Source organism: Diceros bicornis, chromosome 2 (genome assembly GCF_020826845.1).
Source record: "Diceros bicornis minor isolate mBicDic1 chromosome 2, mDicBic1.mat.cur, whole genome shotgun sequence".
In the NCBI taxonomy this organism is placed as follows: Eukaryota; Metazoa; Chordata; class Mammalia; order Perissodactyla; family Rhinocerotidae; genus Diceros; species Diceros bicornis.
This window is the reverse complement of record NC_080741.1, coordinates 75,307,628-75,333,146: the sequence shown is the minus strand read 5'-3', so window position 1 is coordinate 75,333,146 and position 25,519 is coordinate 75,307,628. Positions and strand designations below refer to the sequence as shown.

The following is a 25,519-nucleotide window of genomic DNA, read 5'->3' as shown; positions in this document are numbered from 1 at the left end:
TCAACCAAGGTAGTCAGAGATCAAGCCGAAGCATACGGATAAAAGCTGGAGTGTGTTTTCAAAAGACCCTGGTTCAATTTCCAGCCCAACGTCAGCTGGAGTTGTGGCCCTGGGCAAGTTCACTGCTTCCCTGGCTCCTCAGAGTCCTCACCTGCGAAATGGGAGCAGGGCCCTCTGCCTCCCCTACCTCAGACTACAGAGCAGGTCAAATTAGACAGGATTGGGAAATATTCAGCCACTGTTCCCAGGACCTTAACTCCTACTTGACAGTTCTATTAACTCAAATAACAATAGCGAGTGGCCCTCGTTTAGTGACTGGTTAAGAACTTGGCTTCGGAGCCAGGCAAAACGAGATGTGAATCATGGCTCTGCCACTCACGGTGTGACCCTTGGCAACCTACTGAACCTCACCAAGCCTGTTTTCTCATTTGTGGATGGAGACAGTAACAATATCTACCTCATTGGTTATTACAAGGAGGAAACTCACCATACATAAAGGGCTTATGACTATGCCTAGCACTTAGCAAGCACTCAGTAAAGGGAACCAGTCTCAACCACAGCCTCACGATAGGCAGGAGCACAGCCACAAAAAAGCATCATCGTGGTTGCTAATACTAACTAAAGAAGAGAAGTTTGCACATGATTCTTCTAACATAAACTAGAGCAGATTCAAGGTTATCCCCATGACAATGTTACTCTCAAACATTTGCATCCTGATGAGCTGGGCTGAGTGGAGAAGGGAGATGTGTTCCTGCTAACAATTAAAGCAATCACTGAAAACACCAAACCCTGTTCTTGTTCTTTTTTCACATCAGCATAATCATAACATTCATGGTATTCCAAACACAATTTGATGGAAAAAGCCAAATTCTTTTATATTTCAACGAAAGAGGCTTTATGTCCTTAAAGGACACTACTGCAGGGTGTTTTATTTTTCAGAGAGCAGGAGAGGTGAAAAGCACGGCTCCTTTCTTTTTCATCTCTGCCACTGCAGAAACTTTAATCTGTGGATGTTCTCACTGACTAGACTTGATGTTAGGTGCCAGTGACAGGTAATTCACTCCGTGTCAAGGGAAGATGTGCACAGAAAGCCCAGGTTATCCCACTCTTGTGTTTCAGTATCTTCAGATCATTCACCCAACTTTCCCGGCTCCCAACACTGATAAGACAGGCCACCAGAAGGTTGTATTTCTTAGATTTAAAAAAAAAAAACTAAACTAAAAAAGACAAATATGGCAAAATGTTAACCTCTGTTAAAATCTGGGTGGTAGAAACTAGAATGCCTGTTTTTCTTGTACCCTTTTGTGCTTTAAAATATTAACAATTTTTTTTTAAAAACCTGAGTTATTTATCTATTCCACTACTGATAGGCATTTGGGTAGCTTCCAGTTTGGGGCTGTTATGAATAGAGCTACTTCTGTGAACATTCGTAAGAGCTCATGCTGTTTGGTTAAGCATGCATATGCATTTCCGTGGACTGCACACCGTGGAGCAGAAGTGCTGGATCACAGGGTATATACATGCACAGCCTTCGTAAAGACAGCCAAACACAAGCCCTAAAGGCAGAAGTCCTCCAAGGTTTCCTACCCCTTCTTCAGGGGAACCTCCACGGAGTTGGCTTATGTAGAGGAGACCCTACAGCAGCCGCTCCCGTCGCCTCTTAGTCCATTCCTTTTCATCTCCTCTTCCCCTCAATTCACTCTGGTTACAAATATTTATTGAGCACCCACTATCTGCCAGGCACTAAGCCTGGCTCCTAAAGGGGATCTTCAACCCTCAGAAATCCTCAGAATATGATTTAAGACAGTTGGTATATTGATAGTTTTTAAATTATTTTTGCACAAAGTGGGGTACAAAGTGTGAGACTAGTCACCTCATTTTCCTTCAAAAATGTCTATAAAACTCAAATTGGTGGGTCCAGGTACCACCTTACGTATCAGTGCTATAGTTCTGACTCAATTTCCTCCCCACCATACACACACACTTTCTCTCAATCTAGATATCTGCTTTTTATTTCTCCCAGTATCTCTCTTTTCTGAAAATTTTCACATTATCTTAGCAACCCACCCAAAATAGACCACTAGCCTACATGACCTGAAGTCATGGAGCTATGCGAGGATCACCTATCTCACTGACATACACAGTGAAAGAGGAAGAACAGACTCTGGCTCGAGCATGGGGAAGGGGACACCATGATAACACTATCCTTGTCCACAGGACACAACCTAGTTTTTCTCCGAAGTAATAAGACCTGAAGTAAGTACATAAAGATATAGGTACAGTATTATAACATTATTTCTAATTAAAAATTACAAAATAACCCATCCTCAGCCTCCATCCATCCAAAGGAATACCATATATAGTTATAAAAATATACTCCAATGTGGAACTATGCATATGATATGTTATAAAGATAACCTATAGAATAGAATACATATTTGATTCTGTTTCTGTGAAATATATGCATATGAATGTATGTTAATACAATCAGAAGAAAAATTTTCAAGAATATACATGCACTTAACAGGGGTCAAGCATTGGGGAGGTAATATTATACTTCTTTACAAGGACCATATTAGTATAATAGGATTTCTCAACCTCAGCACTATTGACCTATTAGGCCAGATAATTCCTTGTTGTAGGGGGGCTGTCCTGTGTACTGTAGGATGTTTAGCAGCATTCCTGACCTCTCCTGACTAAACACCAGTAGCAACCAAAAATGTCTCCAGGCACTGCCAAAAGTCCCCTGGGAGGCGCAAATTAACCTACTGCACTATGGTAATCAGGAAAAAAAAAAAAATAGATTGTTTTTCTTAAATGTTCATATATAATTCTTAGCGGCATAGTGGTAAGAGCATCCAACCCTGGAGCCAGGCTACCCAAGTTTGAACAATAGCACCACCTTTTACAAGCTGCATGATCCTTATTTAATCTCTCTAGGCCTCAGTTTACTCATCTGTAAAATGAGAATACTACAACTATCTACTTCCTTGTGTTGTTGTGAGGATTAAATGAGGAAATGTATGTACTGGGGCCGGCCCAGTGGCACAAGTGGTTAAGCGCGCGCTCCGCTTTGGCTGCCTGGGGTTCACAGGTTCGGATCCCAGGCGTGCACTGATGTACCACTTGTCGAGCCACGCTGTGGTGGCGTCCCACATAAAGTAGAGGAAGATGGGCACAGATGTTAGCCCAGGGCCAATCTTCCTCAGCAAAAAGAGGAGGATTGGCAATGGATGTTAACTCAGGGCTGATCTTCCTCACCAAAAAAAAAAAACCACACTAAAGAAAATGTATGTAAAGAGTTTAGAACAGTGCCTGGTACAGAGTAAGAATTACACAAGTGTTAGCTATCATTATTAGTATTATTCATTCATGTTACTGCATGTTGCAATATTCTCATAGAACTTTTAAAAAACATATATTCTAATTAGTGAAAATCTGCCCCATAGAACTTCTTCAGCATGAGCCCCAACCACCCGCCAGTTCACCCTTTTCAGAAGACTGATAGGCTGAGAAGTGTCATTCCCAGAGAATTCTCAAGAAGAGTATGTAGTTGTCATCTTCCATCGCAGTTATGATGTGAAACCATCTACACATAAACTAACCCATTCCCTGAAGCAGGTGGCACTGTGAGAGGCGGGCAGAGGGGGGCAGTGTGAGGGGTAAAAAGAATGCAGGAGGAATCCACATTCACCAACCCCAAACTAAAGCTTGGGGGCCTGTAAGAGTACCATACCACATGCCCATCTGTGAGAAAGACCACAAGTCCCCACTGTAATGGTCAGACATAGAGTCACGGACCATTTCCCCACCTGACACATGAAGAAGGAAAGACAAGTAATCAAAGTCACCATATAAGAGAAGACTGATGAAATCAGCTAGCCAAGTTGCCCTGGGAAAACCATGATGTTTTCTGGCCAAATTTATGGCAAATCCCATCCAATGTAACCAAATGCTTTCTTTTCCCAAATGTCACTGTTAATTTCATGTTTTTAAGAACTTGTTCTTGGGCCAGCCCCATGGCTTAGCGGTTAAGTGCGCGCGCTCCACTACTGGCGGCCCAGGGTTCAGATCCCGGGCGCGCACCGACGCACTGCTTCTCCGGCCATGCTGAGGCCGCGTCCCACATACAGCAACTAGAAGGATGTGCAGCTATGACATACAACTATCTACTGGGGCTTTGGGGGAAAAATAAATGTAAAAAAAAAACTTGTTCTTGAAATCCTGGTTGTGACTTGAAAATAAACACTATTCTACTACATTTAGGAACTTAATGAAAGAAGCAACTTTTGAGAGTCATATATGAGTCAGTTAATCAAGGTTACACTGCAAATTATGACATCTCTAATTCCTTTTCTTTAACAGGAACAGTCCTGAGGTGTGTTGTTTGCGAGTAGCAGCAGCAGCATGAGTGGATTGGCATCTATGATAAACCTTACCCTGAGAAGAAAATTTTTTTGGATGTGGTTGCTCACCTACACATTTTCTGTTCAACTGAGACACTTCCAGAGTCATAAGCACTCCCTCATATCCAGGGGGAAAAGGACTTTAACTTGACCTATTTCTAGTCAACCATCTCCATAGCAACTGTCTTGGGTTTAAGTTGAAACAGCTGTACCAGACAGCCAGCGACCAATTACAATGTAAATAGGATCCATGTGAGTATTGATGTCCCCTGGAGAAATGGACTTTGAAAAGCAAAGACATCTTTTCCCACCTCCCCCTGGGGACATAACCAGACTTGTAGTAACAGCCTAAAGAAAAGAAAAGGGGAAGATAGCAAAAGTGTCTTTATTCTTGCCAGAGGTGGTAAATTATGCTTCTTATACCCACACAGCCTAGAATAAAGTTGGCAAAGGTAAAAGAGCATTGTGTAATTACGCATATTCAAGTATAAAGATGTCAAGTTCACAACTTTACAAATGTTCTCTTGAAAATTAAATGCATTTAGACAAGCAAATTAAAAAGATGGACGTTTCTTGAAACATAGTATAAACATGACAGTTACCCCTATAAAAACAGCCTGGGAGAATTTTTCAACTGGCACCAGTGAACAATGAGAAATTGCAGATCTGTTCAAATTCATGAAGTATAAATAAAACTGGAGGAGAATCTAGCAACTAAAGGAATTAAATGGAACAGAAAGCACACAGTGAGCAAAAAGCTCTTTCTTCAGCACCCAATACCAATGCGGAAAGTAGAAAACTAGGATTGAATAAAGAGTAAAAACAAATTCATCATTAAAATAGATAGGTAGGGCCGGCCCTGTGGCTTAGCGGTTAAGTGCGCGCACTCCACTGCTGGTGGCCCGGGTTCGGATCCCGGTGCACACTGATGCACCACTTCACCGGCCATGCTGAGGCCGCGTCCCACATACAGCAACTGGAAGGATGTGCAGCTATGACATACAACTATCTACTGGGGCTTTGGGGGAAAAAATAAATAAATAAATAAAATTATTAAAAATAAATAAATAAGTAAAATAAAATAGATAGGTAGTCGAGTCTGACAGCTTATTTTAAATTAAATCCTAAATCAGGTACCTTGACTACTTAATAGAATGCATGAGAGAGAAAAATGCATGCTTTTCCAAATAGAGTACAAATATTTACAAAATTTAAGCCAGATAAGAAATTTTTCACTACTTTTTGCTTCAGCTCTTGGTGAAATTCCTCATGCTAGAATACACTGCATTCCCAAGGCACCAATCGGTATACTCCGAACATTCATTACATGTCCTCACGAGAGGAGTGGAAACCCTATGCACAGTCATTCATTACAGACAATGTGCAAAAATGGCCCAAGGAATCCTGGGCTCAAAGAACCCTTAAAAGTGATCTAGTTTACTCATTCTGAGGTGAGAGCTGCATAAATATGGGGAAACTCGATTTGAGGCTTTAAAAAAACTTATAGAAACAAGAGAAAAGGATTTTTTATTGTTTAAAAATAACTTTTTACTTCTTTAAGCAAAGAGGTGACTGCATAACCTGATATAACCTATCTTAAAAAGCAATTTGACAACACCCAGCAAAAGGCGACTTCACATGCACACCCAGCGAGGAGACTGGATGAGTTCCTTACTGTATATCCATATGAAGGAATACAACATAGTCATTAAAAATCATATGCAAAGGGGCCGGCCCGGTGGCACAGCGGTTAAGTGCACGTGCTCCGCTTCAGCAGCCCGAGGTTCGCAGGTTCGGATCCCAGGCGTGCACCGACGCACCACTTGTCAAGCCATGCTGTGGCGGCGTCCCATATAAAGTAGAGGAAGATGGGCACAGATGTTACCCCAGGGCCAATCTTCCTCAGCAAAAAGAGGCGGACTGGCATGGGATGTTAGCTCAGGGCTAATCTCTTCACAAAAAAAAAAAAATCATATGCAGGAAAAATTGTAATTACTTGGATAAATGTTCACCCTCCAGGGAAAATGAAAAACTCCATTTACAAGTATGTCTGCACAAGTCTGCTAAAAACATGTCTACATATAGACACACACATAAGCACACACACCCAAGAAAAGATTAGTAGTACATGTACTGAAATGTCTGCAATGGTTATTTTAGGTGGTGAGATTATGGGTGATATTTAATGTTTTTAGTGACATTTTTAATTTGTAAATTATCTACAGTGAACATATTATTTTTTTATTCAGATTTTCTAAGTTTTTTTATTTTAACTGCGCTAAGAGACTTAACATTGGAAAAGCAAAAGTAATCAATATTAAATAAATTAGATATTTCCTAATTTAATTAAGAATTACATTCACCATTTGACTACAAACTTTATTTTTATATTCACCTTCTAGTTTCATCAGTAAGCATACAGATTTTTACATATTTTTTCCAAATTATATATTGATTGTTTTCATCGATTTTATTAAATATTTCTTATGTTTTATCTGGACTTCACAACAAACATATTTAGTGGCTACACAATATTCTGAATATAACCACTCAGGTTATATTCAACTTTGTTGTTTTTTTTTCTATTATAGATAACACTATGGTGAACATCTTCAAACATCTTCATTTACATTTTTTGCTTCTGCTAAATTTCCAGAAGTGGCATCACTATACGTAAGAGCACGTCTCTACAGCTCTTGCTAAAAACCATTGTTTTTTAAAAATCCATTGTGGATTTTTACAGTATTAATAGATGGTGTAGCTAGTCTCCCTCTGGAAAGAGGGCTGAGTATATGTAAAAATCATGGCACCCAGAGCACGGTATTTATTACAACTCTTCACAAGGAGGCTCCAGTTAGACTCCTTAAATTACTACTGGCTTACTTATAGAAAGATCTTTTTCAATGTATAAAACAGGGGAATTACAGAAAGTCTGAATGCCATTTGATTGATTCTGTACTTTTTTTTTTTCTTACTTTACAAGCTCTGAAGCTTCTGAGAAAAAAAGGTCAAATAGAAGACAGAACATAGAAAAGGCATCCTAAGAACAGGAAATTCTCACACAGGTTGTTCTGGAGGTAAATCACAATATGAATAATCCCACCTATTATTTGTAAAAGAGGAAAAAGAGGAGTGTCATCAGCCCATAGAGCATCACAATAAAGGGACAGGGACTCTTGCTGCAAAGGCAGCCCAGGCTCACAGTCAGAGATGATCTATTTCCTGCCTATGGCTAGAGACAGGCTCTGCAGAGGGGCACATAGCACGATGGCTCAACTGCTGCCCCTTTAAACAGAGGCTGGTACTGAACTGGACAATCTCAGCCCAGGGCTGCAGGAGTACAAACAAATTCTGAACACTCCACAGGGCTCACTTCCTCGGGTCGCCAGCCTGGCCCATACATTTCACCCTGCAGCTGGACACTGTGCCAGTAGCAGGACGGTGAGGCATGATGGTGACTGCTGATTCTCCTCATCGTGATGGCACACTGTGCAGGAAATATTTGCATATTTTTTAACAATACTGTGAATCTTGCAAAGTTTTGTGAGAGCTGCTAAAGCAAACACAGGCTTGGCAGGAGGGTAGACACCTGGCTCTAACACTTAGATGTTCATGCTTTCCCAGCATGGCTGCCTGCTTAACACAGGCACGCTTACAATGCCGCAGGATTTTAAAGATGGGAAGGATAGGGGAGGCCATCTATTTAAACTCCCTCCTCTTACAGATGGAAAAATAAGCCCTGAAAAGCGGCAGGTAGTGGCAGAGCCAGGAAAAGAACCCATGGCTGCAGATTTTCAATTCATAACTCTCTTCTCCTGACCAAGCACTTCCCCACGGCTGTTTCCTAGCAGTCTTCCACAAGATGTTAGTAGGCACAGGGGGTGTTGAAAGGTTCCACAGTCAAAGTAGTCAGGAAAGCTGGGTTAATCAAGTTAAGTGGGTTTTTTATTACAGAACTTCTCAATATCTTTAAACTGGTAACATAATGTGTGGTTAAGTTTTGAGAAAGGGGATATAGCACATACTTGAGCCAAGTGGTTAGGGGGTTCCAGCTCTGGCTCTCCTACTATTTCCTAGCTATGTGACACTGGGCAAGTTACTAAGCCTATCTGAGCCTTGGTTTCCTCAATCAGTAAAATTAGTATACTAACAGAACTTATCTAATAGGACTTATCTAACGTGTAGATTTAGCATTATAAGCACTCAACAGATAGGTATGTATATGTGGGTGTTAGTACATTACTAGGAATCTATAGAACCAATTCATGATGCCATTCATTCATGCATTTGATTCATTCAGCAAACATTTGATGAGCATCTGCCCTATGCCACCCCTGTGCTAGGCCCTGGGGGTACAGAAGCAAAGCACACAAGATAGGGGTGAAGACAGACAAATGAGCAGATGATTTCAAGCCTGCACTAAGTACTGTGGCCAAGAGGAGTTCAGTGAGCTATCGGAGCCCAAGGAGGGGGACCCAACCAAAGTCAGGGGACGCTACTCTGCAAATGCTTCCCACAGGAGGTGAGAAGGAGGAGCAAGTGAGGCAGGACGGGGACAGGTAGGGCGCTCCACATGGGAGGGCACCTGTATTATAAATATACTTCACTTAATCTGCCTGTATTATCAGTGTACTTCACTTAATCCAGAAAAGCTGGGCATCAATATTTTTTGCTAAATAAAATATACCAAAGATCTTCAGAACCTTAGATCTGGAGGGATGCCAAGAGGTCTGCCAGTTACAACCCATACCCACCTATACCCACTGTACTCTCTACAGTGTCCCTAAGATGAAGAGGTAAAGCAGGATGAAGATTGGTCCCCATTTACCAGGGTGGTCCAGATTTATACCTGCTGTCCCAGCATAGTTAAGAGCATCCTTCACTCTCAATTTGGACATTCCACTCACTGATTTCGACAATAAATTATATACACTCTACCAATAGATGCCTCCCTCCCCATCTCAGCTTGAGCAATTTGGGTGACAGACATCACTTCCTTGCAAGCGGTCCCTCATGTTCAGATCATTCTAACTGATAGAGAGTTCCTAATCAGTAGCTGAACTGAAATGCCTCCCAGAGATCTTCCATCTGCTGGCACTGACTAGGCTACCAAGGATCACGTGGAATAAATCAAATTCCTTTTGGATGACCTTTCAGACATTTGTAGAATAATCATAATTCATCCACCTCTTAGTCTTCTCGAGGTTCAGTAATTTATTCAACCTTCCCCAGGCTCTACCATCTCAAGTTAAATGAATCACCACCTCCCCTGATGCTCAGACCAAAACCTAGTAGTCACACTTGGTTCCTCTCTCTCCTCTTCCCCCGACGCTCTCAGATGTATTTCCAAATGTCAGACCACTTGCAGCATCTCTACTCCTACGACTCTGCTCCACGGCCCCATCATGTCCCACCTGGACTATGACAAAACCCACACAGAAGCCAGAGTGGTCTCTTTAAAATGTTAAGTAGAGTGGCCAGCCCAGTGGCATAGTGGTTGTTTGCGTACTCCACTTTGGCGGCCCAGGCTTCGTGGGTTCAGATCCCAGGCGCAGATCTAGGCACCACTTGTCAGGCCATGCTGTGGCAGGCGTCCCACATATAAAGTAGAGGAAGATGGGCACGGATGTTAGCCCAGGGCCAATCTTCCTCAGCAAAAAGAGAAGAATTGGCAACAGACGTTAGCTCAGGGCTAATCTTCCTCAACAAAATAAGTAGATCTAATGGCTTCTAACTGCACTTAAAAAGAAACCCAAACTTCTCTGAGGCCTACAAAGCCCTACATAATCCACCCACTGCCAACTTTTCCAACCTAACCCTAACCCCGTATCACAATTCTCCTTGTTCTTCACTTCCTCATTATGGTCATGCAGGCTCCTACTCATCATTTAGGATTGAGCTCAAGTGTCACTTCCTCAGAGAGGCCATCCCGGACCCCATAAATAAAAGAGCCAAAAGAGTCCAACTGCACTACACTCCAATCACTTTCTATCACATTACTATGTTTTATTTTGTTCACAGGCCATTAGCATAATCAGTTAAAAGTTCACTTGTTTAGAATCTGTTTCTTACTGGAGTTATAACCTTCATGAGAGTGAGGACTTCTATCTGTTCCCTGCTGTATCTACAGAACTTAGAACACTGCCTGGCCCTTAGTACATACAGGATAAACATTTGTTTCATGAATAAATTCACCCGTTCCTGAGATTTCCATGGCGTCCAAATCCCTCCCCTCCTGGGTGACCCTCTTCTGGATAAATACCAATTTTAAATATAGTTTTTCAGTGAGATATCCTTTTGTAGAGAGAGGGAATCAGCCACTGGCTTATGGGTTTTACACAGGAATCTGTAGTGGGAAAGGTACAAGGCTGGTTCTCAGGTACTAACAGATGCCACCCTCAAGGTCACCTAGAACTGAGGCAAGTCATTTCCTCTTCTGGGCCATGGCTGCCTCGTCTATAAGAGGAAAGTTTTTTGCCAGATGATTCTGAAAGTTCCATCCATTCTAAATTCTCATTTTTGCACAAATTTTTCTTAAAGCTGGATATTCCCTGGGCATGACTCCCCACTCAATAGTCTATCTTTGTCTCATCATAAAGGTTTACGATGCAAATACCAACATTTGGGAGAGAAGGGATGTCAGAATCGTTTTTACTTCTTAATCCAAGTCAGACCTGAAAAGGCTGATGACTTCAAAAGACTTAAGGACACCTTAAACAGATATTTCAAATCTGAGCCTCTGGGACCCCAACGTGACTCACTCACACTCATTCTGATCAGATGCCTTATTTTGGAGCAGGTTGGAAAAAAAATTGTGCCCTGTTATCCTATTATATTGGGTTCTCACTTTCCACGGTTATCATGTTGTGCTTCCTGAGCCTACATCACACAATGAGTCCTAAGTTAGATGGACAACTAGTCTTTTCAAAAACAGATACAAAATACAGTTGTGTGACCATGTTCCCTTCTTATCTTATCCAATCAGCCAGCGCTGGACCACCCTTCCCAGATAACTCAGTTACTGTGAATGCACCTCAACCCTGATGACCAGGCCAGTGTTCTCTTGCCAAGGAAAAGCTGGCTTTCCAACATGAGACAGGTCATACTAGGTCTGAGCCCTTTCAAAAACTAAACACTTCAACAGATGATACCGAAATGGCATTCTTTCATCTTTTGACAAATATTTATTAAGTGCTTATCAAGCGACAGTTACTATGCTAGGGCTATAGCGGTGAATAACACAGATGCCTTCCCCTTCACCATCATAGAACATACCTGGTCAAGGGAAAGGCATTCAACAAATACCTACACAAATAATTAATGAAGTGAGATGAATGACATGAAAGGAAGGCACAAGAAGCCATAAGAACAAATAAATGGAACAATCTACATCTGGAATGTGGGACAAAAGAAGGGCATTTCAAATGGTCTTCCCAGAGTAAGCTTAGCTGAGACCTGACCATACAAAGTTGCAGTTGGGTAGTCAGAGCACAGGGACTCAGTAGGCCCTCCACCAGATGCTTTGCCCCAGTTGATCCCAAGATGAGTTTTTCCTTGTCTGCAAGGCTTCCCTTAAATGCCTCTTCCTCACACAGGCCTTCCTGATCAACCTAACAAATTCAGCTTTCCAGGCACTCCCCCAACTCCTCACCAGTACTCTTGACCACAGCACCTGCTGATGTCCTTCCTTAACACTTTTCTCAATTTGTTATTTCATACTACCTGGACACTCCAGGAAGATATGGATTTAATATACTCATATTCTTTTTGATAATTTTTAAACAGATGATATATGTGTTTTCATTTTTATATCTCTAACATATTTGATATAAAAAATTCATAAATCAGAAAAAAAAAATCTAATTTTGGTTCAGAGTCTATGCTACTGCATCCCCTAGACTTTGAGCAGCTAAAGTGCAGGTATCTGTTATCCCTCTATTCTCAGGAATAGCACAGTATCTAGCAGATAGTAGGACATCTCTGACTGTTTGCTACACAGACAGGCCACACTTCAGACCAGAAAGCAAATCTTCAAACAGAGGAAGCTAGACTCATTTCCATCACTAGAAGAAGTCAAAGAACAGACCCCACTAATGGATGGCAGACAATCAAGGAGTCATGAATCCAAACAACAGCTCAAAAAAGATGTCATGTATATACCCCAAAGAATTGAAAGCAGGCACTCAGTCAGATACTTGCACATCAATGTTCATGGCAGCATTACTCACAATAGCCAAAACAGCTATTAGCTGTTAAATAGCTGGAAACAACCCAAATGTCCATTGACAAATGAATAGCTAAACAAAACGTGGCAGTATATTCTCAGATGAAGAAAAACTAAGAGAATTCATTAACAGAGACTTGCTCTAAAAGAAATGCTAAAGGAGGTTTTTTAGGCTGAAGGGAAATGATACCAGAGGGGAAAAAGGAATGAAAGAATGTTTCAGGAATGAAGGAAGAGCAACAGAAATGGTTTGGGCAAATATAATAGATTAGTTTTCTTCTATAAATTAAAAAAAATATACATATGCGTGTTGTAAGCAAAAATTATACCATTGTCTTGGGTTTTTTCAATGTATGTAGAGGTACTGTATATGACAACTATCACATAGCAGGTAGCGTAAAGGAACCTATATGGTTATAAGGCATCTATATTTACTTGAAGTGTTAAAATGTTAACTGTATAGTAGACTGTGAAAAGTTAGGTATGCATATTGTAATCCTTAGAGCAACGACTGAAAAATAATGCCAAAGATAGAGCCAAAAAGCCAACAGAAATTAAAATGGAATATGTATATACATAGAGAGAGAAAGAAAATATACTATATGTAAATACTAAATATATATAGCATAAAGTATATATAGAATAAATATATTATATATATAAACAGAACAGATATATTAAAAAATGAGGTTGGGAGACATGGAAGATAGAGTGACAGGTCTAATCAACATCTAATTGGAGTCCCAAAGGGAGATAAGTGAGAATGGGGAAAGGGCAATATTCAAAAAGATAATGGTTAAGAATAGTCCAGAGTTGTTTAAAAAACACCAGTCCTCAGATCCAGGAAACCCAATGAAACTGAAGCAGGACAAATGAAAGAAGTCAACACCTAGACATATCAGAGTGAAACTATAGAAATAACAAAGTCTTAAAAGCTGCCAAAGCCAGGATCACCTACAAAGAAACAGCAATAGACTGATGGCTGACTTCTCAATGCAACAATGAAAGCCAGAAGACAGTGAAATCATCCCTTCAATGTACTGAGAGAAAAAAACTGCCAACCTAAAATTTTTACTTAGTAAAAATACCTTTCAATATGAAGCAAAATTAAAGATATTTACAAATAATTAATTAGAAGAACATTTACTATCAAAGGATGTCTTTTAAGCAGAAGAGACATTCTCTCTGAGATGCAGAAAGGAATGGAGGGCACGATATTGGTAATTATAGGGGTAAACAAATATTGATTATACAGAAATACATTAATAATGTCTAATTAGTGGAAGAAGAAAACAAATTAGAATGAAATAGTAGACTTGGGGTTAGGTAATACACAAGTTGAATGAGGATGATTAGAGCAAGGTCCTAGTATTTACAGCAGAAAAGTTAACACACTAAACTTTAAATGTGAGTATTAAAGTAGATAGTTTAACTACTAAATGAAGAGACAGAAAGTACATAATTTCTAAGAAGACAAGCAAAGTTGGAAGGAGGAAAAAATAGAAAAAAGAGCCAAGAAATTGAAGAAAAAAGAAGAGGAAAAAATGGGATAAAGAGAAAGCAAAAAATAAATGGTAGAAATAAATTGTAATATATCAAAAAATAAATGGTAGAAATAAATTGTAATATATCAGTAATCATAATAAATATAAAGGAACTAAACTTTTGACTGAAAGACAAAGACTGTTAGAATGGACTCTCTAAAAATGCAGCTATATACCATTTACACAGATATACCTAAAAACTTAAAGACACAGAAAGATTGAAAATGAAAAGATGAAAAAGTATATGTTAGACAAATATTAACCAAAAGAAAGCTGGTGCACCTATGTAGGTATCAGACAAAATAGACTTTAAGATAAGAAAGAGAATCCCTATATAATGATAAAAAGTTCAACTTAACAGGAAGATATACTTCTAAACTTACGCACTTACACTTCTAAGCTTAATAGCATAGCTTTGAAATATATAAAGCAAAAATGGACAGAACCGCTAAGACAAATGATCAAAGTTACCATCTTAAATGGAGATTGAAACATCTTTCTCAGTAATTACTGAGATCAAGCATAGGAAAAAAAATCAGTAAGATGTAGAAAATTTGAACAACACAACTAACAACTTTCTATAATGGATATGTGTAGAATATTGCACCCAACTAATAAAAAAGGCACAGTCTTTTCAAACACACATGGTACATTTATGAAAGCCAAACCCTAGTAGGTGATAAAGATACACTCAACAAATTTCAAGGACTAATATCAGACAGATCACATTATCTGACTACAGTGCAATCAAGTTCAAAATCAGTACTCAAAATGATAATAAAATAACTGCAGTTGAAAAATAAAACTTATAAACAATGTACAGGTTAAAGAATAAATATTATTGGACATTAGAAAATATTTATACGTAAACAATCATAAATATACTACAAAATTTGTGGAACTAAAGGGATCACTTAGAAAGAAATCTGTCGACTAAAATGCTTCCATTAAAGAAGATGATTTAAAAGTTTTAAACTAAGTACCAAACTTAAGAAGACAAAAAGAGTAGCCAAGAAGTTAAGTGACTTTTTCCAAAACCAGCTGGTAAACAGCAGAGCTGAGATTCAAAACCAGGTCTCTCTGACTCAAAGGCTATGATGTTTTCCTTATGGCTTCTCTGAATAATCAAACCGCAAAATCAGTTTGGGAAAGAAAAGTCTTGGTGGTCATATAAAAGAAGAAAGTTCTTAAAGCTGAATTGAGGTTGTTCAGGGAAATGTTGGTTAAGCTATTAGAAAAGTAAAACTTCTAACATCCAAAATGATGCTCAGCAATTTATCCATTGGGCACATGTTTTGAGTTATTTTAATTTACTTTTCATATGTACTGGAATTGCCTTTCTGAATACTTTCTGGCTTGGCTTATGCTGTAGTTAACTTACTAAAGCTTTTCTAAAAATTACTTTTGGGATGTGACCTCAGAATCCTGCTGGGCCTCAAGGCATTTCTCATTACAACCCATGCAGATATGCATATTTAGGTAACTAAATCGCATCCTTACTAATGGCTCCATTTCTAGCTTAGGCTTCACCGAGCTGTGATTATATAAGAGACGGTCAGGCTGCATTATTCCTTGCCTTTCGTCCTGGTCCAGCATCATCCAAATAACAAAGCACTCAGCATTACTTGGGTTGGATATGACTATCTGGAAATTTTTACTTTAAAAAAAGAAGATGTCGCCTTGGTAATTCTGATTCCTCACTGAAATTGGCTTTCAGTTGAAAAGAACTTTTCAAAATAGCCAAAGAACTTCTCAAAGATATATATATTTGCCCAAACCATTTCTGTTGCTCTTCCTTCATTCCTGAAACATTCTTTCATTCCTTTTTCCCCTCTGGTATCATTTCCCTTTAGCCTAAAAAACCTCCTTTAGCATTTCTTTTAGAGCAAGTCTCTGTTAATGAATTCTCTTAGTTTTTCTTCATCTGAGAATATACTGCCACGTTTTGTTCAGCCATTCATTTGTCAATGGACATTTGGGTTGTTTCCAGCTATTTAACAGCTAATAGTTGTTTTGGCTATTGTGAATAATGCTGCCATGAACATTGATATCCAAGTATCTGACTGAGTGCCTGTTTTCAATTCTTTGGGGTATATACATGACATATTTTTTGAGCTGTTGTTTGGATTCATGACTCCTTGACAGAGAAGTCAAGAAACAACTGGAAATATAGGGAAAAGTCATTTTAGAATGAACACAAGATTACTTGAGACACAGATGAAAAGGAAGAAAATTTTAAAAACAAGAGATGGAAATGATTCAAAAGAAAGTGATTAACAGTGCAAACGGATAAAAAGGCTCCTACAAACAGATACATTAAAAGTTCCTAATGAAGAAAACAAAAGTAAGGGCATCGGAAAAAATAGCAAAATCTATAAGAAAATTTCCCTGAAATTAGAAAAAAAATTATGAAACTACATATTGAAAGAGCACACCTGAGAATACTGACCCATAATGACCAACACCAAGATATATTCCAGCAAAATCACCAGATACTAAAGAAAAAGGAAAAAAAATTTGGGGGGTATCTAGGCAAAAACAACAGGTAACTTTTAAGGGAAAGAAAATTTCAATAGCAATGCTTTATTCCAAAAGAAAACAAAATAACATACATACGATACTCACAAAAAACAAATGTGAAACAAAGATTTCATATCCAGCAAAACTGACTTTCAAGTATAAAGGGCACTGACAAACTGTTACCATCATGCAAAAACTTGGGGAATATTGTTCCCATGACCACTTCCTGAAGAATCTAGTAGAGATTCTCTAATCCAAATGACTAGAGAGACATTGAATGCAGAAAGCATTAAACAAACAGTTACTTGTAAAATTGAGCACTTTACATAATGGACACATGCTCAGATAATACAGAAATAATACAATTTTTAAACTGGGGAAAAAGTGGGAAAAGCATATGTAAAACGTGGGGTTTTTTTCCTACCTGTTCTCAGTAATTACATTGGTGATGGTAGCATTAATCTTGTTATTTTGAGACTACTATATATGTAACCTGGGATAAAATAAGTGAGTAATTTATAGGCTATTCTATCATCCCATGTCCTTGAGAACCAGGATTCCTGGTGTAGAAAAAAAGGAGATACACGTACAGTCATCCCTCGGTATCCGTGGGGTATCGGTTCCAGGACTCCCATGGATACCAAAATCCGCGGATGCTCAAGTCCCTTATATAAAATGGCATAGTAGTTGCATAACCTACGCATGTCCTCCCATATACTTTAAATCATCTCTGGATTACTTATAATACCTAATACAATGTAAATGCTATGTAAATAGTTGTCATACTATATTGTTTAGGGAATAATGACAAGGAAAACAGTCTGTACATGTTCAGTACATGTACCTAGTACCATCCTAGGCCTTTTGATCCACAGTTGGTTGAATCTGTGGATGCAGCACCCAGGGATACGGAGGGTCAATTATAATACAAAACAGACTAATTTACAAATCCTAAAGTAGAAATATCAGTGTGAACTCCTACAGCATTTTATCTTAGCTCTGTGCACTAAAGAGGCCTAGAAACAATGAACCAACCTAAGGCAATGAGCACACCTAGAACCTAGACAGAGTCCTTGAAATACTGTTTTCTACTAAAAGTTACTAGCGCTTCTTAGAGAAATGGCTGATTCCAGGATAGGGGGTGGGGGTGGAGGGTAGATCTTGCCATTAGGGAAAGCAAAGAAGCTTAGGGTCACTTCAAAAGGACTCAGCACAGTTGCCTAAGGTTACGGGTGGAAATGGGGAGTGACTGCAAATGGGCACATGGTTTCTTTTGCAGCTGACAGATACATTCCAAAATTAGATTGTGGTGATGGCTGTACAACTCTATAAATATACCAAAAAAAACTGAATTGTACACTTAAAATGGTGAATTTTATGAGTTATAAATTATATCTCAATAAAGCTGTTTAAAAAAGAGAGGGCTAAAAGGACTCATAAGAACTTGAAGAGGCACTCAATACCCAAAAATAGGAAAATCTGACCTTCAAAAGGTATGATCCCAAATGAATAAAACCCACAAAATATTTTTAAATCCATAAGTTCATGAGGATATTTTTTAAAAATCTGGTGATTACACAAGTGTAATCTACACTTGTGATAAAACTGCATAGAACTAAATATACACACATACAAATGAATACATATAAAACTGGTGAAATCAGACAGAGATAAGTAGATTATGTCAGTTGTCAACTTCCTGGTTGTGAAACTGTACTATGGTTATACAAGAATTGGAGGAAACCAGGGGAACAGTACACAGGATCTCTGTGTTATTTCTTACTACTGCATGCGAATCTATAATTATCTTTAAATGTTTAATCAAAAAGAAAATCTAGGGCCTGGCCCCATGGCCAAGTGGTTAAAGTTCCCCACACTCTGCTTCAGCAGCCCACGTTCGCAGGTTCGGATCCCAGATGCAGAACTACTCCACTCACCAGCCATGCTGGTGTCACACATACAAAATAGAGGAAGAGTGGCACAGATGTTAGCTCAGGGCTAATCTTCCTCAAGTGAAAAAAGAGGAGGACTGGCAACGGACATTAGCTCAGGGCAAATCTTCCTTGGCAAAAAAGAAAAAAAAAATTTAATTGGTCCTTTTTGAGAGTAGCAGGGAGCCAATTCATTTTCTTAAAAGCTAGCAAACAATCAAGCATTTACTCTACCTTTCCCACATGAACTGTACCAATGGTTAAGAAAATAGCAGATGGAGGGAACCATCTCTTTATAAAAGTATCTCAATTAAGAGCTAGCCCTGATGGCCTAGCAGTTACAGTTCGGCAAGGTCCACTTCAGTGGCCAGGGTTCAGTTCCCAGGCACGGAACCTCACTACTTGTCTGTCAGTAGCCATGCTGTGGTGGTAGCTCACATAGAAGAAGTAGACCTACAACTAGAATATACAACTATGTACTGGGGCTTTAGGGACGAAAAAAAAAGAGAGAGGAAGATTAGCTTAGAGCGAATCTTTCCCAGCAAAAAAAAAAAGTATTTCAGGGGCCGGCCCAGTGGCACAGTGGTTAAGTGTACACGCTCCGCTTCGGTGGCCCGGGGTTCACAGGTTCAGATCCCAAGCGCACACCGATGCACTGCTTGTGAAGCCATGCTGTGGCAGCATCCCATATAAAGTAGAGGAAGATGGGCACGGATGTTAGCCCAGGGCCAATCTTCCTCAGCAAAAAAGAGGAGGATTGGCATCCGATGTTAGCTCAGGGCTGATCTTCCTCAAAAAAAAAAAAAAAAGTATCTCAATTAACAGATGGAAAAAAACCTGTTAGATTTTCACTATCTTACAACTCCCAATGAATTAATGGTTCTAGGCACTAAGCATTAATAGCAGTTAACATCACAAAAAAACAGAGCCGACTGGTGAAAGAATATACCAGCGTCTAAGGTCTTGCCATAGGGTTCAAGCATGAGTCTGAGAAGGCCTGTGGATCAAGCTATCAGTCTGCAGGAAGTGCAGAGGACAGAGAGAAGAGGTGAGCTGCACCAAGAGGGCAAGCAGCAAAATTCAGACCGTGGGAAAGCCTACGGGTTAAACGCGTGGGATTCTTCCAGAGATAAACTGTTAGAGAAAAAAAGGAGTGGAGGAGGCAGACATGGGTGGGGAATGGAGAAATGAAAGGGAAACCTGTAGATTAAAATGGTGTTAAAAGATACAAATTTCCTTTAAATAGGTAAGATTAAACCATAATAGTCTTGGGGTGTACACCTGGTGATAATACTATAAAGAAATGCAGGGAAATGTCTACTTTAAAAAGCAGGATAGTGGTTGCTTTAGGGACAGAGAGGGCTGGTGATCAGGATGTGGCACATGGACGGGGTTGCGAGGGCAGGTAGCAAAATTCTAATTCCTGACTTAGGTGATGGTTATGAGCATGTTTGCCTTTAGATAACTCACTAAACTACATATTTGCTTTGTGTGATTTTCTGTATTTGTGTTTTATTTTACAAAACAATGGTTTCTTTTAAAGGAAAATTTATATCATTGGGTAACTTATAAACAGAACATTTATGACAACATTTAAAATAACGACATTTATTTAAATTATATGAAACATTTAAAATAATTACATGAAAGTAAACAATATTATTAAATTCTAGCTAGCTACTGTAGCCTGAGGAAGGCTCCGAGGCCTATTTTCTATATTAAAAAGGAGACTAACAAGTGTCATCGAGTGTTAATGACATGCTAGCACCCGATGAGACTTTTGTCTTGACTTAACCAGGTCTTGAAAGAGAGCTGAAAAGGGAAGAACTTGCTCACTTCGAGATTCAGGATTATTTTATCCTTGGCCATGTACCAGCTTAACTCATCTCCTGTTTCACTCAGCCATCTCATGGACCATCCCACATCCTACACTTCTGCAAACACTGGGTTAAAATCAGGTCTGGTGCTTACGGCTATGTCAGACCTAAGAGAGAGTTGAAAAACAAAACCTTACCTTCCTCAGATCATCCACAGATTCATTTTATTCCTTCCAACCCTTTCTAAACATGCTTAAAAGGTTTGCTTTTCCATTACGAGCATTTAAGCAAGTGACCAACACTACGATCCAGAGAGAGCTGCTTGTTCTCATCCTAGTAACCAGCACACACACTTCACTATGCTCTTACCAGGCACCTCCAGAGCCTGGCAATAATCTGCCTCTGCCTTTATGCCTAATGTGCTTGGAGGCTCTCAAGTGACAAGAGGCCCTGTATCTGAAAGCGCAAATCAAAAATAAGTGCAAAGCCCTCCCTCATCTGAACTCCGTGTCTTAAAACAAGGCACCACATCCTGAGTTGCTGGCTCATCAGCTAGGCCAATCTGACCTCAAAGCCCTTTAAAAAAAAAGGTACATCAGATTACATAATAGACGTAATATAAACTTGTAACGAGGAAAGAAAACTGAAATTCAAATTGAGCTCAGGCATGCTTTTAAAACATTTATCTAAAACACATACCAAAAAATTGGCCTGATTCTCCTATAAATGTTGAGAACAAGTCTAGTTTTACCTTATCTTAGCCCCCACCCCCCCCGCCCCGGGGGCAACTTTTGCTACATTCATTTGAAGAGAAAGAAAACACAGGCCAGGACAGTTTAATTTTTCTGGCAATGCTGCTCATGAGAGAGAAGAACAGTCACACCCACACATAGAGACGGAGTTCCGGCAGGAGCTGAAAGGGAACTTTTATAACAAAGGAAGATTAGAGTCCTGTCCTCAACGTCTGTATCTTAATCAGTCTCCCTTGAGCCAGCTGACCCGTTTCCTTTCCCCTCTCACCACCTCCTGCCTCCTCTGCATTCTCTGCCCTCTTTGTCTTATGAAGCCTCAACACCCCAGCTTACTCATAGTCCTTCCCTTGTTCTTTTATTTTCTGCCTCCTCACGAGACTTGTATGCAAACAAATGCTCAAACATACACAGACCTGCTAAAATGTCTGCAACAGAAATCCCAAGTTCCACTCACTACATAGGTGCTTATGGAGGCCCAGTGCACTGTTTCCATGATTTCTGAGAAAAACACACCTAATTCACACTCCCTGGATCATCTCCATGAGAGCAGGTACACCCCCGGGTGGTAAGGACCAGATCCCTGGCTCAATTTCCTATGAATATCCAGAGTGAAGGGCCCCCTTCCATGAATACCCCTCTGATCAGGTGAATTCATAAATGTTTAAACAGGAAGCTCTCTCTCCATATCAGCACCTGATGAGTTCAAGACTGTAAGAAGAAAAGTAAAAAACATCCACATTTAACTCTCTATTCTAGAAATGACTATGAGTAAAAGAAACCCAGAAGTGTTTAGAGGCCAGCTGAGTTCTACTTAGCAACACAATGTATTACTTGGGTGCACAAGACAGCAGCTCAAGTCAGACCCAATACTTCTTCAGATACCATCCTGGACTTGTGCCATTTTCCTCAAGACAAGGTGCCCAGGTCCATAGGCCTGTTTAGGGGCAAATCTATAGCGGGAGAACGGTGGGGTGTTGCAGGGAAGAGGAGAGGGGCACTTGTAGCTTGGATTTTTCACCCAAGCCCTTTCCAATGGCCAGCAGAGAAATATGAGAGCCTGTTTAAACATTACTTACTGCCTGTTGGATATCAGTCTTCACCTGCTCACTCAACATGCCTTCAAAGACAAACGAGTCACCAAACTTCTCAGCCTATAAAGAAGGAAATAAAAACCCAGAAAAGGTTGTAGTGACGTGCTTCACACGTGCCATTCTCTTTGCACACTATTAAAGTGATTCTTCTTGTCCATGTGAACTTAAGTTTTTCTTATGACTTCCCAGAGGTTTCAGAAATGACTTAAAAGCATCTAGCTTCCTATTAAGACAGGTTAACGTCACTTACAAGAAACCATTTTCATTTAAGGCTCATTTAGCTGATAAGAATACAGACTGGAAGAGATTAGCTTTTGAGAATGTGATTGTTCCTGCTGATGGAAACACATCTCCCCAAGTATTACAAATGACTTTGGAAAAAAAACAGTATTCTTTACATGTCAGATAATATAATCAACCTTTGTCCTTTGCTCTGTTCCTGGAATCTAGCTAAAAGAATTAAATGTCATTGTTTGCTGATATTCTGACATAGTCTAGCTCCACTAAGGTGTCAACTGTGCTTATAAATCTCAAGTGGCCAGTTCAAGCATCAGATGGAAATCTGTATTTTAATTATTATTATTTTTTTATTGATGTCTTAATAGTTTATAACATTGTGAAATTTTGGTTGTACATTTTTGTTTGTCGATCACCATATACACGTCTCCCTTCACCCCTTGTGCCCACCCCCTTCCCCCACTGCCCCTGGTAACCCTAATACAGTTTTCTCTGTCCATGTGCTGGTTTATATTGAACATATGAGTGAGATCACACGGTGTTTGTGTTTCTCTTTCTGGCTTATTTCACTTAACATAATACCCTCCAGGTCCATCCATGTTATTGCAAATGGGACGATTTTGTCTTTTTTTATGGCAGAGTAGTATTCCACTGTATATATATACCACATCTTCTTGATCCAATCATCAGTTGAGGGACACTTGGGTTGCTTACACTTCTTGGCTATAGTGAATAATGCTGCAATGAACATAGGGGTGCATAAGCCTCTCTGGATTGTTGATTTCAGGTTCGTTGGATAGATTCCCAGTAGTGGGATAGCTGGATCATAGGGTATTTCTATTTTTAATTTTTTGAGGAATCTCCATACCATTTTCCACAGAGGCTGCACCAGTTTGCATTCCCACCAGGTGTGTATGAGGGTTCCTGTTTCTCCACATCCTCTCCAACATTTGTTGTTTTTTGTCTTGGTGATTACAGCCATTCTAATGGGCGTGAGGTGATATCTTAGTGTTGTTTTGATTTGCATTTCCCTGATGATTAGTGATGTTGAACATCTTTTCATGTGCCTATTGGCCATCTGTATATCTTCTTTGGAGAAGTGTCTGTTCCTCTGTCCATTTTTTGATTGGGTTATTTGTTTTTTTGTTGTTCAGTTGTGTGAATTCTTTATATATTATGGAGATTAACCCCTTGTCAGATAAATGTTTTGCAAATATTTTCTCCCAGCTGGTGGGCTGTCTATTCACTTTGATCCTGGTTTCATTTGTCTTGTAGAAGCTCTTTAATCTGATAAAGTCCCACTTTGCTTATTTTTTCTTTAGCTTCCCTAGTCTGAGTAAGCACGGCATCTGAAAAGATTCCTTTATGACCAATGTCAAATAGTGTGGTGCCTATATTTTCTTCTATGAGTTTTATACTTCCAGGTCTCACATTCAGGTCTTTGATCCATTCTGAATTAATTTTTGTGAATGGCAATAGCAGATGGTCCACTTTCATTCTTTTGCATGTGGCTGTACAGTTTTCCCAACACCATTTATTGAAGAGACTTTCCTTTCTCCATTGTATGTTCTTAGCTCCTTTGTCAAAAATTAGCTGTCCATATATGTGTGGTTTTATTTCTGGGCTTTCAATTCTGTTCCATTGATCTGTGTGTCTGTTTTTGAACCAGTACCATGCTGTTTTCATTACTATTGCTTTGTAGTATGTTTTGAAGTCAGGGATTGTGATGCCTCTAGCTTTCTTCTTTTTTCTTAGGATTGTTTTAGCTATTCGGGGTCTTTTGTTGCCCCATATGAATTTTAGTATGCTTTTTTCTATTTTGTGAAGAATGTCATTGGGATTCTGATTAGGATGGTACTGAATCTGTAGACTGCTTTAGGTAATATAGACATTTTAACTATGTTTATTCTTCCAAACCATATGCATGGGATGTCTTTCCATTTCTTTATGTCATCATCAATTTCTTTCAATAATGTCTTGTAGTTTTCATTGTATAGGTCTTTCACCTCCTTGGTAACATTTATTCCTAGATATTTTATTCTTTTTGATGCTATTGGAAATGGTATTATTTTTTTGAGCTCTCTTTCTGTTAGTTCATTATTAGCATACAGAAATGCAACTGATTTTTGTAGACTGATTTTGTACCCTGCGACTCTGCTGTAGTTTTTGATTATTTCTAATAGTTTTCCAGTGGATTCTTTAGGGTTTTCTATATATAAAATCATGTCGTCTGCAAATAGTGAGAGTTTCACTTTTTCGTTGCCTATTTGGATTCCTTTTATTCCTCTTTCTTGCCTAATTGCCCTGGCCAAAACCTCCAGTACTATGTTGAATAACAGTGGTGAGAGTGGGCAGCCTTGTCTCGTTCCTGTTCTCAGAGGAATGGCTTTCAGACTTTCCCCATTGAGTATTATGTTGGCTGTGGGTTTGTCATAAATAGCCTTTATTATGTGGAGGTACTTTCCTTCTATACCCATTTTGTTGAGAGTTTTTATTATAAATGGATGTTGGATCTTCTCAAATGCCTTCTCTGCATCTATTGAGATGACCATGTGGTTTTTATTCTTCATTTTGTTGATATGGTGTATCACGTTGTTTGATTTGCAGGTGTTGAACCATCCCTGAGTCCCTGGTATAAATCCCAATTGATCATGGTGTATGATCTTTTTAATGTGTTGTTGTATTCAGTTTGCCAATATTTTGTTTAGGATTTTTGCATCTATGTTCATCAGAGATATTGGCATGTAATTTTCCATCATTGTATTGTCTTTGTCTAGCTTTGGTATCAGAGTGATGTTGGCTTTGTAGAATGAGTTAGGAAGTGTTCCATCTTCCTCTATTTTTTGGAATAGTTTGAGAAGGATAGGTATTAAATCTTCTTTGAATGTTTGGTAAAATTCACCAGAGAATCCATCTAGTCCTGGACTTTTATTTTTTGGGAGGTTTTTGATTACTATTTCAACCTCTATACTTGTGATTGGTCTATTCAGATTCTCT

General features: G+C 39.3%; 1 protein-coding gene across 3 annotated transcripts in view; it reads right to left on the bottom strand.

Annotated features, from left to right (window-relative positions):
- The window catches only part of SUMF1 (sulfatase modifying factor 1), a 93,987-nt gene that overhangs the window by 49,911 nt on the left and 18,557 nt on the right, over positions 1-25,519 (bottom strand). For all 3 annotated transcript variants that reach the window (XM_058563449.1, XM_058563456.1, XM_058563454.1), the window contains one exon: positions 22,271-22,345. In XM_058563449.1, coding sequence (XP_058419432.1) covers positions 22,271-22,345 — 75 coding nt within the window. The remainder of the gene's footprint in view (positions 1-22,270; positions 22,346-25,519) is intronic.